General features: G+C 41.5%; 1 protein-coding gene across 1 annotated transcript in view; it reads right to left on the bottom strand.

Moving 5' to 3' along the window:
* grm8a (glutamate receptor, metabotropic 8a) overlaps positions 1–15,115 on the bottom strand; it is a 307,806-nt gene that overhangs the window by 18,791 nt on the left and 273,900 nt on the right. The window contains exons 10-11 of the mRNA XM_085386123.1: positions 10,931–11,352; positions 8,419–8,776 (exon numbers count right to left, since the gene is read on the bottom strand). Coding sequence (XP_085242249.1) covers positions 8,419–8,776; positions 10,931–11,352 — 780 coding nt within the window. The remainder of the gene's footprint in view (positions 1–8,418; positions 8,777–10,930; positions 11,353–15,115) is intronic.

Here is a 15,115-nt window from a genome sequence, read left to right on the forward strand (position 1 = left end):
TATGTATATATAAAGCCAATGTGGAAGTGCCTTAAACCTGCATTCTATCTCAAAGCCACCAGATGATGATGGATTGTGGTTATAACTGTCCTGTTACCTGCATTACAGACATCCCAACTATCATACAGAACCAAAGGAAAAAAAATTTAATTGTCTGCTTTGATTTTAAACTAAAGCTCTACATTTCCACCAATGTCTTCGATCCATCTTGTTACCATTTTCTTGGAGAGGAGCATATTAGCACAGAGTCCACCAAACACACTCTGACAAACTTCATATCTCATGACTTACTGTTTTTTGTGATTCTGAGGGAAATCACAAATCTGATCTTGACAGTTCCATCCCTGGATGTGTAAAGAGTGGTAAAAAAACAACAACAACTTGTTATTGCATTTGCTCCTTTGCTAGCAATGGTTCAGAAGTCAATTTCTCTATACATTTAGTTTTTTAATGTTTATTCAAACTCAGTATTCAGTATTTATTTATTCAAGGATTAAACTTTAATAATTATAATTTTATTTATGGTCTTGGAAAAGATCAACATTGCACATCAATCTCTCTTTGTTTTTTAATGCGAGCCGACATCTTTCAGGGCTGGCAAATTCACATGTCTCAAAAACATTGGTTTCAACCAGGGAAGTTGCCACTTATAAGTAGAGATGGACCGATCCGATATTACGTATCGGTATCGGTCCGATACTGACCTAAATTACTGGATCGGATATCGGAGAAAAATAAAAAATGTAATCCGATCCATTAAATATCACGAAAGCACCTCACAAAACTTGCAACACGCCGTAACTCACCTCAGAACGTTAGCACGTCGGAGCAGTATGCATCACGTGATAGAGCGGCTGTGGCATGCGGGACCTGTCGGTGGTCTGGATAGCATTTGGAGCTTCGCTAGCAACCCGGCATTTCATCTCCGACAAAGTTATCCCGAGAGAAGTAAAGCAAGTGTGTAAGTCCATCTTTGAATGTTTGTAAAGCATTCCTGCGTTAAGTTTAACAAGCGACTGCCTCTCCTGCTGCTACTTCAATCATGAAACTGCTTAACGATCAGCTGATCGGCTTTTCTGTCGCGAGTCCGTGTCTCTAGCTTGCTTTTGGCCCACTTTGCACCAGAAAGAGGAAACCAGCGGCTGAACAACAGCAGCACGTTTAAGCTTGATCAGCTGTTGTTAGAATGTATTTAATATTACTTTCTACTTGAGGATCTTTTTCTACGTAGCTGACGCTGGTAACTGTGCAGGGGCGGATCTAGCAAAGTTTAGCCAGGGGGGCCAATAGGGCATAGTGATGGGATTTCCGGCTCTTTTTAGCGATCCGGCTCTTTCGGTTCGGCTCACTAAAAAGAGCCGGCTCTTTCGGCTCCGAACCGGCTCTTCAGGTTGTTTTGTTGCTTTAATTAATTTATTATTAACAATAATATAAAATTATGCACAAAAGGAATTACTAACATAAAAACAAGTGGTTTTATTTATATATGTTTATATATAAATATATGCGGTGGCCCCTAGAGACAAAACACGTACAAACTCCAACACACATTTCTAGCATGAACTGAACTTCCAAAGCAGAGCTACTAGATCACTTAAATTACACAATTGAAAGCATGTGTGTATTGTTTGTGTATTTATACACAGGCACTCATATATATATTCAAATAATTTAAAAAAAAGTTCATTTACCTGTTACTACGACACACCAAATCCGGTCGTTGGTACTTGCTGGCTTGTGTAGCCACAAGATAACAAAGGCTCAACACTGCGCCCAGCATCCTGGAGCACTTCTGTTGTCTTTTGTACGTGTTTTGAGTTTTTATGTGCTTCTGAGTTTTTATATGCTTCTGAGTTTTTACGTGCTTCGGAGTTTGTACGTGTTTTTACGTGTTTTGGAGTTTGTACATGTTTTTACATGTTTTGGAGTTTGTACATGCTTCAGAGTTCGTACGTGATTTGAAGTTTGTATGTGCTTTGTCTCTAGGGGCCACCGTAAATATACTTTTATTTATTCACTCCACATAAAATGTAATAAATAAATCATATAATATAAAAATCAACTATTCACATTTCAAGTTTTAACTATTTAAATTTTCAGCTTTTTCCTTTCAGAAATTTAAAGTGAAAAGAACACAAAACACTGCAAACCACAACACAATTAAATATAAATTATAATATGAAAACTAAAAGAACATGCACATTCTCTGTCATATGGACCTGCATGAATAAACTTTCTCAATCCTTTATCATCTGCAACCGAAAATAGTTGTGGATGATTACTATACCTTTCTAATGTTGTTGTCCCTGCCTCTCTTTCTCTCTCTCTGGCTCTGTTCCTGTGCTACTGAGTGTAACTACCGCCCCTCCCCCCTCTGCCCAGCGTAAAGCACAAGGCTCGCGTGCAGAGTGAAGCGGAAAAAAAGTGCGAGAGAGAGGCTGAGAGAAAAAAAAAAAAAAAAAACCACGTGACGGCTCGCGATAAGGAGCCGGCTCGCGTCGTTCACGTCAAAGAGCCGGCTCTAAGAGCCATTTCGTTCGCGAACGACCCATCACTAATAGGGCATTAACAGGGAAAAGGGGGCACAAAGACATACTTTTCTTTCTTATTCTCATTTAAAATAGCTTTTAATAAATAATTATCTGACACCCAAAGTTTTAATTTGATGTAAAATGAATAGAAGTCAATTACTGTATATAGTAACTATTAAGTCTAATATATATACCCTAGTAAGCTATAGTACTTTTTCCTTTGGGAAGGTACCATCTGTGCAGTCTGCAATTTTGTTGAAGAAAGATGTTGAATCTATTTAATATTTCTTGAAAAATAATTGATTTCTGTGCATTTTTTTTCACACTGCATCAAATTAAGGTTGATTACGTCGAGTAAGCATCATGAGGTGGAGCGTGAGGGGTGGTTCCCTATTTTTTATTTATTTATTTTTGTTGTTGCTGGGAGTTGGAACCCTATTAGTTAGGTTGCTTAATATTTATGCTAAGTACCGTAATTGTCGGGCTATAAGCCGCTACTTTTTGCACAAGCTTTGAACCCTGCGGCTTTTAGTCAGGTGCGGCTTTTCTATGGATTGTCCATGACTTTTGTCATATCGTAAGACGATTTGTTTTGTTTGTTCCGCTGTTGTACGGCACTACGTTGCCTGGCGGAAGGATCGGGGTTCAAGAGTGGTATGTTAGTCACATGTCCGTCCGCCAGGCAACGTAGTGCCGTACGAAGTAGCGCGAAAAACTAATTTCAAAGTAGCGCTACGCGTTCAGCGGGAGGCGTGGATGATGAGCGGCGATAAACTTGCGAAAAGCAAGTTATGCTCAACTCCACCGGTGGATTCTGACAGCGTGGAAAAGTGTGAAAACATCCACGATCACCAACGGATTTCGAAGGGCTGGACTGCTGCATGATGGAGAGGAGGACACCGCCACGGCCCTTCTGAGGGTGTTCGACTCTGACACTGACAGCGAGGATTTCTTTGGTTTTGAAAGTGACAACGAAGGAGAGAAGCGGAGAGTGGATGACGAAGCCATCCTGAGCCTGTTCGTATCCGACACTGGAGGAGAGGACTTTGGTGGTTTTAGTGCGCAGGAAGATGGTGGTGAATGACTGACTTTTCTTCTTGTTAAAGCCGTGTCACTGCACCTGAGCCTAAAAGGTAGTCCGAATCTATTTTTCTGGTGTGCTGTAGGCTACTGTTATGTACTACATGTGCAAATATGTACCCATAACTTGTTTTTCAAAATATTAATAAAAGGGGTGTGTCTCCAAACAGCCATCTCTTTCCTGACAATTCCCTTTGTGCATATTCTCTTACATATGATAAGTCAACATTGAAACACCTGCGGCTTTTAGTTAGGTGCGGCTAATGTATGTACAAAACAGGATTTTCCCCTGATTTTAGCTTGTGCGGCTAATATTCAGGTGCGCTTTGTAGTCCGGGAAATACGGTACTCTTTAAAATACCAGAATAGGGAGGATGGTGTAGGTTTAAGTTTATTAGATTGATCAGTATTGCTGAACTATGAAATATTTTTTTTTGCATACAGGTATAACAGAATAGCTTTAGTGTAGTTGTTGTTTTAAACTTGAGTATGAACTTATACAAAATGCAGCAAGATATTTAAAAAACAGTTTTGTTGATTAAAAAAACACTATATCAGATTCATATCGGTATCGGCAGATATCCAAATTTATGATATCGGTATCGGTATCGGACATAAAAAAGTGGTATCGTGCCATCTCTACTTATAAGTAAGTTATTCTCTGATAGGGAGTTCATCAGCCGGTCCAGGACAGCCAACAGGCTGGTTTTGGGCCACGGCCCGTAGAACACCCATATCTGGTATATACTACCTTTAGTTAAACAACAGTTATCATGAGTTTCAACGCTCTTTCGTCATGACTTGGTGGTCATCAGAATCCCATCAGAGTTTTAAGAGCACGTGTGGTACAGGCATGAAACATACTTTCAAATGCAGTGAGTTACTTTCATAATCTGACTGCTGAGTGCAATGAACAAATGCCAACTTGTATCAATGTGCACAAACAAACTGTCACATTCTGTAACTGCTTCACACTTAATGCAAGGGGCTGTTTGATAGAATTGGTTCTTGTTGGTTTCTGTTTTAGAATATTTTTACCCAGAGCACGAGGAGCAGATTCTGAGCCATAGCACCACACCACACAGACAATAAATGGCCAACAAAGCTATCTCCATGACAACTGAGCAAACTCTGTCTGCCAACATGGGCCCTGAAATGTGGTTGAAGAATCTGAAAAGATGTACGCCAGTGGACCTTGAGTTAAAGATTTTCTTTTGTTTATATAAATGTTTAAATGCTCCCATTGAGATGTGTTCCCCAACACTGACTGTGAAAAGAAGTGCTGAAGCACACCTGCTGAAGAAAGGTTCTTATAATCCAAGCTCTCATACATTTGAAATGTTCCCACAAGGCCAGTGTGAAAGTCACTGTATTGAAAGAAGCCTCCACACAATCCCAGAGCCAAGAACTAACTGCAGTAAAGTTTTCAGGTCCCTGTAAATTTCACTGACGTCAGCATTTCAGACGAGGTATAGCACACAACAATGTAACTGTGACTTTTCTGAGCATGCCGAAGCATCCAGACTTGATTATCACTTGCTGCACTGTGGTATACTTCTATTAACTGTGTGCATAGTCATACAAATGTTAACCCTTATATCAAGATACCAGGTGAAGCATGATAATCACAAAGTTAATCATAATGAGAGTCATGCTGTCACCTAACCTCCAACTAACTTCACTGCAGCTCCATCGCCCTCCCCTCTGTCTGAAACCAAACCTATGCCCTTGGTAGAGCTCTCCTCATTAAAGTCCCATCAGCAAGTCACATCATTACCTGTTTACTCCTTTCACTTCACTCTCTCCTCCCTCTATTCTGCTTTCTCTGTTAGCCAGCCAGCTGCCACACACTCCAGAGGATATCCCAATTAGAAACAACATACAGAGACAAGCGAATGTGCGCTGGTGGATATTCCAATTAAATACAACCCATCGGACAAACATGCTAACACAAAATGCACACAAAATTGCTGGTGGACATTCTAATTAGCCAAGCAAACAAGGCATGGACGCTGCAATGCCCGTCCAGTATGACAGGATGCTATGTCCGATAGAATTCACACATAGATATGGCCTCATGAATATGCACACAAATTACTTTTACAGTCAGGGATGTGCAAAATCCTGCCATGAAACATTCGGCCCCTTTAAATGGTCACAAGCACAAAACTTTGCATGTAGTCACAAACACAGAATTCGCATAACATGAGCAGCTTGCCTGTCATTCACACACAGTATCTTGATGGATTTGAGAAGCTGCAGTTATAAGAAATAGTCTCCTTATTTTGGTATAACTGTAGAGTAAGGTTATTCCTGGGGAAAAGGAGAAATACTGAACTTACAGATACACTTAAAATGTATTGCATCAACAATTACTCTCCGACTTCTTATGGAAAAAATGAGAGTGCATGAAACATCCAGCAAGAGTATGATTTCCCTGATGTGTGATTAGACGGGATCACTTTGATGTCAGCTCTCTGCCATGTGACAGAGGCTGGCACCCGTCTTGAAAGGAAAATGGGCTTAGATGTAGAGAAAAGGAGGAAATGAAAATATCCTGACTAACACTCCAAAATAGGAAGAGATTATTAGAGCTGACACGTTTTTGGTAGAGGTAGAGGAAGAGAAATCTGGAATATTCAGCGGACACAGGTCTTGGACTGTTTATAAAACACTTGATATAGCTACAGCGATGTTATCCTCTGGAATCTGGAGCCTCAATCTTAGCATGTTGACATGTATTTGAGTAGATACAAAACTCAATTTTTAAATGATAAGTTTATCACGTCACTATGGAGGAATTTTGTCCAACTTGAATGGCCCATTTAAGGTCATGTCAAAGCATCTCACTTGGATTTACATCCAGTTAAGTTTAAGTTAACGACTGTGTTGAGTCTGTTCCTTCCCATTCCATGCAAGGCCACCTGGGTTGGCTGGAAGACTGTTTACTTAGCCTGGCAGGGCGAAGGACACTGTCTCAGCTGAACTACGGACACGCACACACATACATATACTGACAAGCACTCACTGACGCATCACCCTCCCTACCCCGGATCCAACGCCACCTCCAACGCTTACCTCCCCTCTGATGTGGACATCGGGTCAGCTGGAGGCGCAGTCGAAGATTGCAGCGGTCCCAGATCAGATGTACACACTGGAACACTTTCCCATGTTGCGTGTGTTCAGTCCTCACTTGAATTAGTTATGGTCAGTGTTTATTATTCAACAACAAAGAGACTGAGAAAAAATGGCGTCCATGGGAGAGTTGGTGAAAACCACTGCTGACCAAAAAGACATCTTGATGATCTCTGAGATTTTGGGAAAATATTTTGTGGACTGATGGGACAAATTGAACTTTCGGTGGCAGTGGTGTGATGGTCTTGGGCCGCTTTGCTGCTTCACTTTCTGGTAGCTCAGCTCGCTACCAGAAACTCCTGAAGGAGAATGTCCACTCATCAGCTCAAAAAAGAAAGTTAAAAAAAAGCCTAGTCAAAGTCTGAACTTAAATCCAATTGAGATGCTTTTACATGACCTATAACAGGCTGTTCACAGCAGGCCAAGTCCTCCATAGAGATGTGACAAACTTTTTACCAGTTATCGCAAACTGCAGTTCTTTCTTAAAATGTGTTTGATGATTGGAAACACGCTAATGAGACAAATACACAGAAACATGAGAAATCAGGAAGCTGGTAAATACTTTGTCACAGCACTGTATATGCCTGTTTACTTCTATTGATCTAGAGTAATGTGCACATTTTCTTTATACAGATGTATAGAGTGTGTTTAGCACTGTGATGTAAAAAATGTGACTTGGACAAAAAAAAAAAATCAATGACCTGTCATGAATCTCAATGAGTGTATAAAGTGTGTTATTGTTGAAAGCAGCATATTCGCACTATCAAGAAATGGAATCAATAGACCACTGCTGCTTTAGCTCGAGTAAACAGTACGCTTCAATATGTGTACGGTCTTATGAATCAGATTAGCTATATTGGTGTTTACGTGCGCATTCAAACCCACTGTTTCTAAGCTGATAAGATGAAAGGACACTGTTTAAGAGCCAGTCACGCTATCACTCATACCCTCACACACACCTCACGTGGCTTTTATTCTCATCGAACACCCATTAAGAATTAACTACAGGTAGGAAGAATAAGCTCGGCAGTATAACTCTCTATAAGCCCAGACCATGGCACGGTTCCAGTCCATCAGACAGACAGTAAATCCTCTTGTACTCACGAGGGATTGTCGGGAGATTTCTGACTCTAAGCCAATAGTATAGCTACAGTTGTAAAACACTTCTGTACTTCAGTGCCAAAAGATACGGTTTTGATTTTGAGAATTTTCAGGGAGGTAGTAAAAGGACACTTTGTGCCAAAGCAATACATCACACGTATGGCTCAAAATGCAATTTCAAAACTTGCTTTAAAATCTGCTTAGGAGTTTTGAACCACGTGAAGCAAAAGCGCACTGATCGCACAACCACCTTGCACCTGCCAGAGAAGTTTTGTATTTTAAAAAACTATTGCACTTAAATATAGATCTAACTTTGCTCAAGCACAGCAAAATACAAATTTGCCCTGCTGTTCACAGTAGATGGAGATGTTCCAAGAGGAATTGATTTGAATTTTAAAGCGGTGATATAAAGGGAAAACAAACAGTTAAGCAAGCAGACACATATTACAGTTTGATCCTCAGAAATCTTGCAGTTGATTGGGGTTGAAGGACAGACACCAACAACACACTTTCCGTTTTCTCAGGATGTAATAAGTGTCATCCAAAATATAAACACACTCACCCGTTCTGCAGACTGGGACGTGCCAAAAAAGATGGGTATGAACGCCAGCCAGATGATACAGGTGGTGTACATGGTAAATCCAATAGGCTTGGCTTCGTTAAAGGTTTCGGGCACGCCTCGCGTCTTGATTGCGTAAACCGTGCACGTAACCATCAGCAGAATTGAGTAACCCAGGGAGCAGATGAGAGACAGGTCTGAGATGTCGCACTTGAGGACACCACGTGCCGCCGTGGGGTCCTGGGTCCGCTGCTCGCCGTAGTCCACTACAGTATGGGGAGGATCCACGGCGAACCACACAAAGACACCCAGAAGCTGAACTGAGATCAGGGAGAAGGTGATGACGAGCTGGGAGGCAGGAGAGATAAACCTGTAAAGAACAGGATGGTTAATTAAATTTTGATTTAGCAAGGATGAAAAACTGCAATTAATGCTAGAAAATATGCACTCATGGTTACATTTCTCAGGTTGCACCAACTTCTTTTCATGAGCTGAGAGCTTGTTCCACCAGCTCCCAGTTTGCGTTCAGGAGACAGTCCCCCTCTCTTTTCTCTTTCATAAGTTACCTTGAACAATCCTTTAGTTTGCTGATATATAGGCTGTAGCGATGACAAACGGAGTACCTCTGTTTCACTCAACTCTTTTCACTATTTTCATATTGATATAGCACAATCGCATCTCATTAACTATTTGTTAGCTGGTATTTTATCCTGTTTCTTGGTCGTGGTCTTTCTATGCCGCTCTTGTCTGCCATCTCTTTCCTCAGAACCCCTTACTGGTTCAGCAGATGGCCACCCTTATCTAAGCCTGGTTTTGCCAGAGGTCTCTTCCTGACAAAAGGCAGCACTTCCTCCACCACCAAGTGGTTGCTCATGGGGGATCAGTCACTTGAGTTTACCCTTTGTAAGAGTAACACCGTATGCTCTTTACCTTTCAATATAAAGCTCCCTTAGATTACTGTTGTTTTGAATTCATGCTACATTTTTCCAATAGAACTAAACTTAAACATTGCTTCAGTGTCACATGGTTAGTTAAATAGCAGTCTGGTAATGCATTGGCCAGTCTGGTGACTTAACCTCTGGAGGGTATTTGGCTGGTGTAGCCAACAAAGATTCAGGCCAAGATTTTCTGTTTTGGCAGCCAGAGATTGCTTATGAATATAGATAAATGCAGAAAGGGTACTTGTTACTGGACAATAACTATTGTTCAAACATAATTGAGTAACAGAATTTAGACTATTTATTGAATAGAATTGAATTTTCCTTGACTTCAGATTCTGGATATTCAAATACAGATATACATTACTCAGTTAGCTTAGTTAGCTAATGCCAGAATATCAATATCTGGCATGTAGAGCAGTAATATACCTTGTTCACTTTAATCTGTCTTGGGTCAGGAATGCATCTGCACACAGAGGTAGACGCCTAACCCATAAATAGGCTCTCAATAACCATTGTGTGATCTGTAAATACATTTTATCTTTTCTCTTTGACCTACCAGGAACGGGTGACTCCAACAGGTATAAAATTTCAAGCAGGTTCAGTGAAACATCATAATGCAGTGGCTGACAAGGTGATCCACTGAGATTCACCGTAAGACTAGATCTATTCTATTTTCCACAGAATTTGATTTTTCATAAAGTCTTCAGCCAGTACGGTCCAAAAATAACTTAACAAACACTCAAAAATCCTGTCCCAATAAGATGAAAAGAAAACAGTTTTATTAGACTCTAAAAGGTTGAGACAAGTCTCCCACTTGACAGCGGCAATATATTAAATTTCTATAAATGCGACCATACACACTCCAGCAAATCCACGCTGAGAGCTAGAGCGAGATCAGGGAAAATATAATGATGGGTTTTGCAGCAAGAAAGAAAGGGAGAAACAAGGAGGAGCAGTTGCAAGAAGACAGAGCTGAAAAGAGAAAATCTGATGATCATCTAGGATGACAGAGATATCAAAACCGGGGTGCAAATCATGGCCCAAAACAAAAACTATATTTCCACTTGCATCAGAATGAAAGAAACAACCCACTCCTTCAAGCTCTCAAGTTCAAAGGACGCTCAGTGCTTGACTACCTTAGAGTCACTACCGTAACCTGAAAAGAGCCTCAAAATACTTTGTGTAAAAAGTCTGTAGCTGGATGGGAAAAAAAAGAAGAGGAAGAAAAAAAAGGGAAAAAATCTAACTGTCTGGATAGCAGGGCCATGAACCTGAGCACTATTAAATCCTGCATTAACAATTTAGCCACTTAGTGGATGCTCTCTCCCAGAGTCACTCACACTGAGTGCAAGCAGTACAATAGGAAATTGTTAGTTCATGACTCTCATAAATAATGTATGAAAAATAAATGATGAGTAATGACCGCAAGTATCTGAAAAAGTAGGGTGCAGGTAAAGTCACACACCTGAGTGCAAAAAAGCCACACTTATAGCAATATTAAGTGCCACTGAACCCATCAAAATCTGCACAGCCCAAACATGTACGCACAAAAGGGCCAAGAGCAGACGTAATGGCATTTTTACCTGGGTGCTGTTACAGACTTTTTCCCTTGTTCAAAGATGCGGTGTATCCTGTTGGTCTTGGTGAGCAGCGCAGCGTAGCTAAAACACATCCCCAAGCCTAAGAAAATCCTCCTCAGGGAGCACACGCCCACATCCGGCGTCGCGATCATCAGGAATGTGATGGCATAGCACAGGAAGATTCCAGTAAGCAGCACGTAGCTCATCTCTCGCCCCGAAGCTCGGACAATGGGCGTGTCATTGTACCGGACAAAAGTGACGATGACGAAAGAGGTGGCGATGATACCCAGCATGGCGATAAAGACGGGGACGATGGCCCAGGGTGAGTGCCACTCCAGTTTGATGATCGGAATGGGAGTGCAGCCAGTGCGGTTGGCATCAGGTCGCTTCTCGTATGGGCACAGCTCACAGGTGAACTCTGAGGCCTAACGGGGAGAGAGGTTTTAGAACATGCATTAGTTCATTTTCCTTAAGTAAACAGATTTTTCTAATGATAATTTGACTGTTAAACACCGATTCAACCATGAATTGGCTGATTGAAAAACCATCTGGCCATCTGGCTGTTGTGGTGTGCCTTGATTTCATTTTGTTGTCTTGTGTCTCTCTTCCTGCAGTCAGACCAATGCATTATTATCTATTGGACTGCCGGGGCCAATCTAATCTGAACCCACAGCAGAAGGAAAGGTGGTGTGCTGTATCTCACTGAGGCTGCAGAACAGAGCAGGGAGTACTGTCACCATCTCATAGATCAGAAGGAGTCTGTTCACAGAATGAGGACCTTATTGGAGCGGGAGCTGACTATTACATCATTGACATCATTTATATGGTTTAATTCGTTAATCAATTTATTTTTTTGCCAAAACATGTAGAAAAAAAAACTCTTTTTGTGTAAATATATGTGTGCCTGATCTCCATAAGACACAATCTAATATAATTCTGAGGAAAAGACTTATTATCAGTTGTGCTTTTGACAACTCCACAATTACTGCTTGTTTCTGCAAAATAACTATTGAGTGCTCGCCCTCATAAACATGAGCAGCTGCTGTTGTACAGTGGGGCAAAAAAGTATGTAGTCAGCCACCGATTGTGCAAGTTCCCCCACCTAAAATGATGACAGAGGTCAGTAATTTGCACCAGAGGTACACTTCAACTGTGAGAGACAGAATGTGAAAAAAAAAATCCATGAATCCACATGGTAGGATTTGTAAAGAATTTATTCGTAAATCAGGGTGGAAAATAAGTATTTGGTCAATAACAAAAATACAACTCAATACTTTGTAACATAACCTTTGTTGGCAATAACAGAGGTCAAACGTTTACTATAGGTCTTTACCAGGTTTGCACACACAGTAGCTGGTATTTTGGCCCATTCCTCCATGCAGATCTTCTCGAGAGCAGTGATGTTTTGGGGCTGTCGCCGAGCAACACGGACTTTCAACTCCCGCCACAGATTTTCTATGGGGTTGAGGTCTGGAGACTGGCTAGGCCACTCCAGGACTTTCAAATGCTTATTACGGAGCCACTCCTTTGTTGCCCGGGCGGTGTGTTTTGGATCATTGTCATGTTGGAAGACCCAGCCTCGTTTCATCTTCAAAGTTCTCACTGATGGAAGGAGGTTTTGGCTCAAAATCTCACGATACATGGCCCCATTCATTCTGTCCTTAACACGGATCAGTCGTCCTGTCCCCTTGGCAGAAAAACAGCCCCATAGCATGATGTTTCCACCCCCATGCTTCACAGTAGGTATGGTGTTCTTGGGATGCAACTCAGTATTCTTCGTCCTCCAAACACGACGAGTTGAGTTTATACCAAAAAGTTCTACTTTGGTTTCATCTGACCACATGACATTCTCCCAATCCTCTGCTGTATCATCCATGTGCTCTCTGGCAAACTTCAGACGGGCCTGGACATGCACTGGCTTCAGCAGCGGAACACGTCTGGCACTGCGGGATTTGATTCCCTGCCGTTGTTACTGATGGTGACCTTTGTTACTTTGGTCCCAGCTCTCTGCAGGTCATTCACCAGGTCCCCCCGTGTGGTTCTGGGATCTTTGCTCACCGTTCTCATGATCATTTTGACCCCACGGGATGAGATCTTGCGTGGAGCCCCAGATCGAGGGAGATTAGCAGTGGTCTTGTATGTCTTCCATTTTCTGATGATTGCTCCCACAGTTGATTTTTTCACACCAAGCTGCTTGCCTATTGTAGATTCACTCTTCCCAGTCTGGTGCAGGTCTACAATACTTTTCCTGGTGTCCTTCGAAAGCTCTTTGGTCTTGGCCATGGCGGAGTTTGGAGTCTGACTGTTTGAGGCTGTGGACAGGTGTCTTTTATACAGATGATGAGTTCAAACAGGTGCCATTCATACAGGTAACGAGTGGGGGACAGAAAAGCGTCTTACAGAAGACGTTACAGGTCTGTGAGAGGCAGAGATTTTCCATGTTTGAGGTGACCAAATACTTATTTTCCACCCTAATTTACGAATAAATTCTTTACAAATCCTACCATGTGAATTCATGGATTTTTTTTTCACATTCTGTCTCTCACAGTTGAAGTGTACCTCTGGTGCAAATTACTGACCTCTGTCATCATTTTAAGTGGGGGAACTTGCACAATCGGTGGCTGACTACATACTTTTTTGCCCCACTGTAACTGATATTTTCTATTTTCTTTGCTAAGCACATTTTTTGACATATACGTGCGTGTTCAAGTATTTTTCCAACTAAACAGGAAGCCTGATAGACTTTGAAATGGTCCCCAATGATAATTTAATTTTCACATATATGGATATATGGTTATGGCTCAAGTACATCTAATTTTCCATGGTGTACTGAAGATCATTGTTCACTTGCATGGCCCAATTTCAGCCATGCTTTAGCTGCTGCATATTCTCATATTTGACTACAATATACTTTTTTCTGCTCTTGCTCTTGACGAAGACGGTCGCACTTTTCTCCTCTCCTCCTCTCCCTTAGCTTCCCTGCTTAGCCTCTTATGTCCTTGTCTAGTCTCATGTTTTTTCCTTTCCAAACGCCTTCGATGCTTGTTCCCTCCTGGGAACACGGCGGGTCTGAGCCCGCGCTGGAATGGTAGTGCTGGGCAGGATGGCTGCTGTGTTTGCTTCGGATTACTCCTCACCCCCCACCCGACCCTGTGGCTTGTCACGTGTTTCATAATGTTGTGCTGTGGACATTTATGTGCTTTTTTGTGCAGAGGAGTTCTTTTTGTTTCCTGTTCTCATGCTGTCCTCCCAGGAGCCCAGCATGAGTAGAGGTCACTTTTTTTCCTCTTGTACTTTCCCATTGTAGTGTATATTTCAGTGTTTTTTTTCTGTAACGCTACCGATCTCCGACCTGTATCCCCATGTGATGTCTGTGTTGTGTGTGTAAGGTCGGGGGGGGGGGGGGGGGTCCTATTTCACTGCAGGGCAACCTGCACGTGGCGAATAAAACTTTGATTGATTGATTGATTGATTGATTGATTGAGTATACATTGTTTATGGTCGACTCAGTGTGTCCAGGCCCTTTGACTGAAAAACGAGCTCAAATCATCACCCCTCCATCACTGTGCTTGACAGTTGGTGTGAGGTGTTTGTTCTGATATGCTTGAGTTTTTCAGCAAACATGGTGTTGTGCATTATGGCCAAGCATTTCCATTTTCCTGTCTGCTATCTCAAGGACATTGTGTCTTGTGGTTTGTTTGAATGCAACTTTGCAAACTGAAGCTGTGCTGCCATGTTCTTTTTTTTTTTTTCAAGAAAGAGAAGAAGTGGCAGCATTTCCAGGCAAACTTCAGTTTCAGATTTTTTCTTATTCTACTTTCATGAATGTTTTTCACTTGTGAATAATCTTTGAATGGACTTTTTTTTGGAAATGGCCTTATAACCCTTCCCAGACTGATAACCAATAACAATTCTTCCTCAGAGATCACTGCTAATCACTCCTTGGCCTCGTGTTAACACATACCTGAATGCTTTAGACCAGCAAAGTGACAAAACCTTTGCTTTTATAGAAGTGCTGCTGCTGATCAGTTAATCAAATGCTTTTGATTAGCAGCACCTAGACATCCCTGACTCTCTTTATTCCTATAGAAAAAGGATGGCTATATTTAGGCAAAACTAGTTTTTTCATACATTGATTCTGCATTTTAGCTCAGTATTTCTAAAATAAATGATGACACAGTGTAATAT

This window comes from Rhamphochromis longiceps, linkage group LG17 (assembly GCF_057381845.1).
Source record: "Rhamphochromis longiceps isolate RC_006_pf linkage group LG17, R_longiceps_female_GT1.1, whole genome shotgun sequence".
In the NCBI taxonomy this organism is placed as follows: Eukaryota; Metazoa; Chordata; class Actinopteri; order Cichliformes; family Cichlidae; genus Rhamphochromis; species Rhamphochromis longiceps.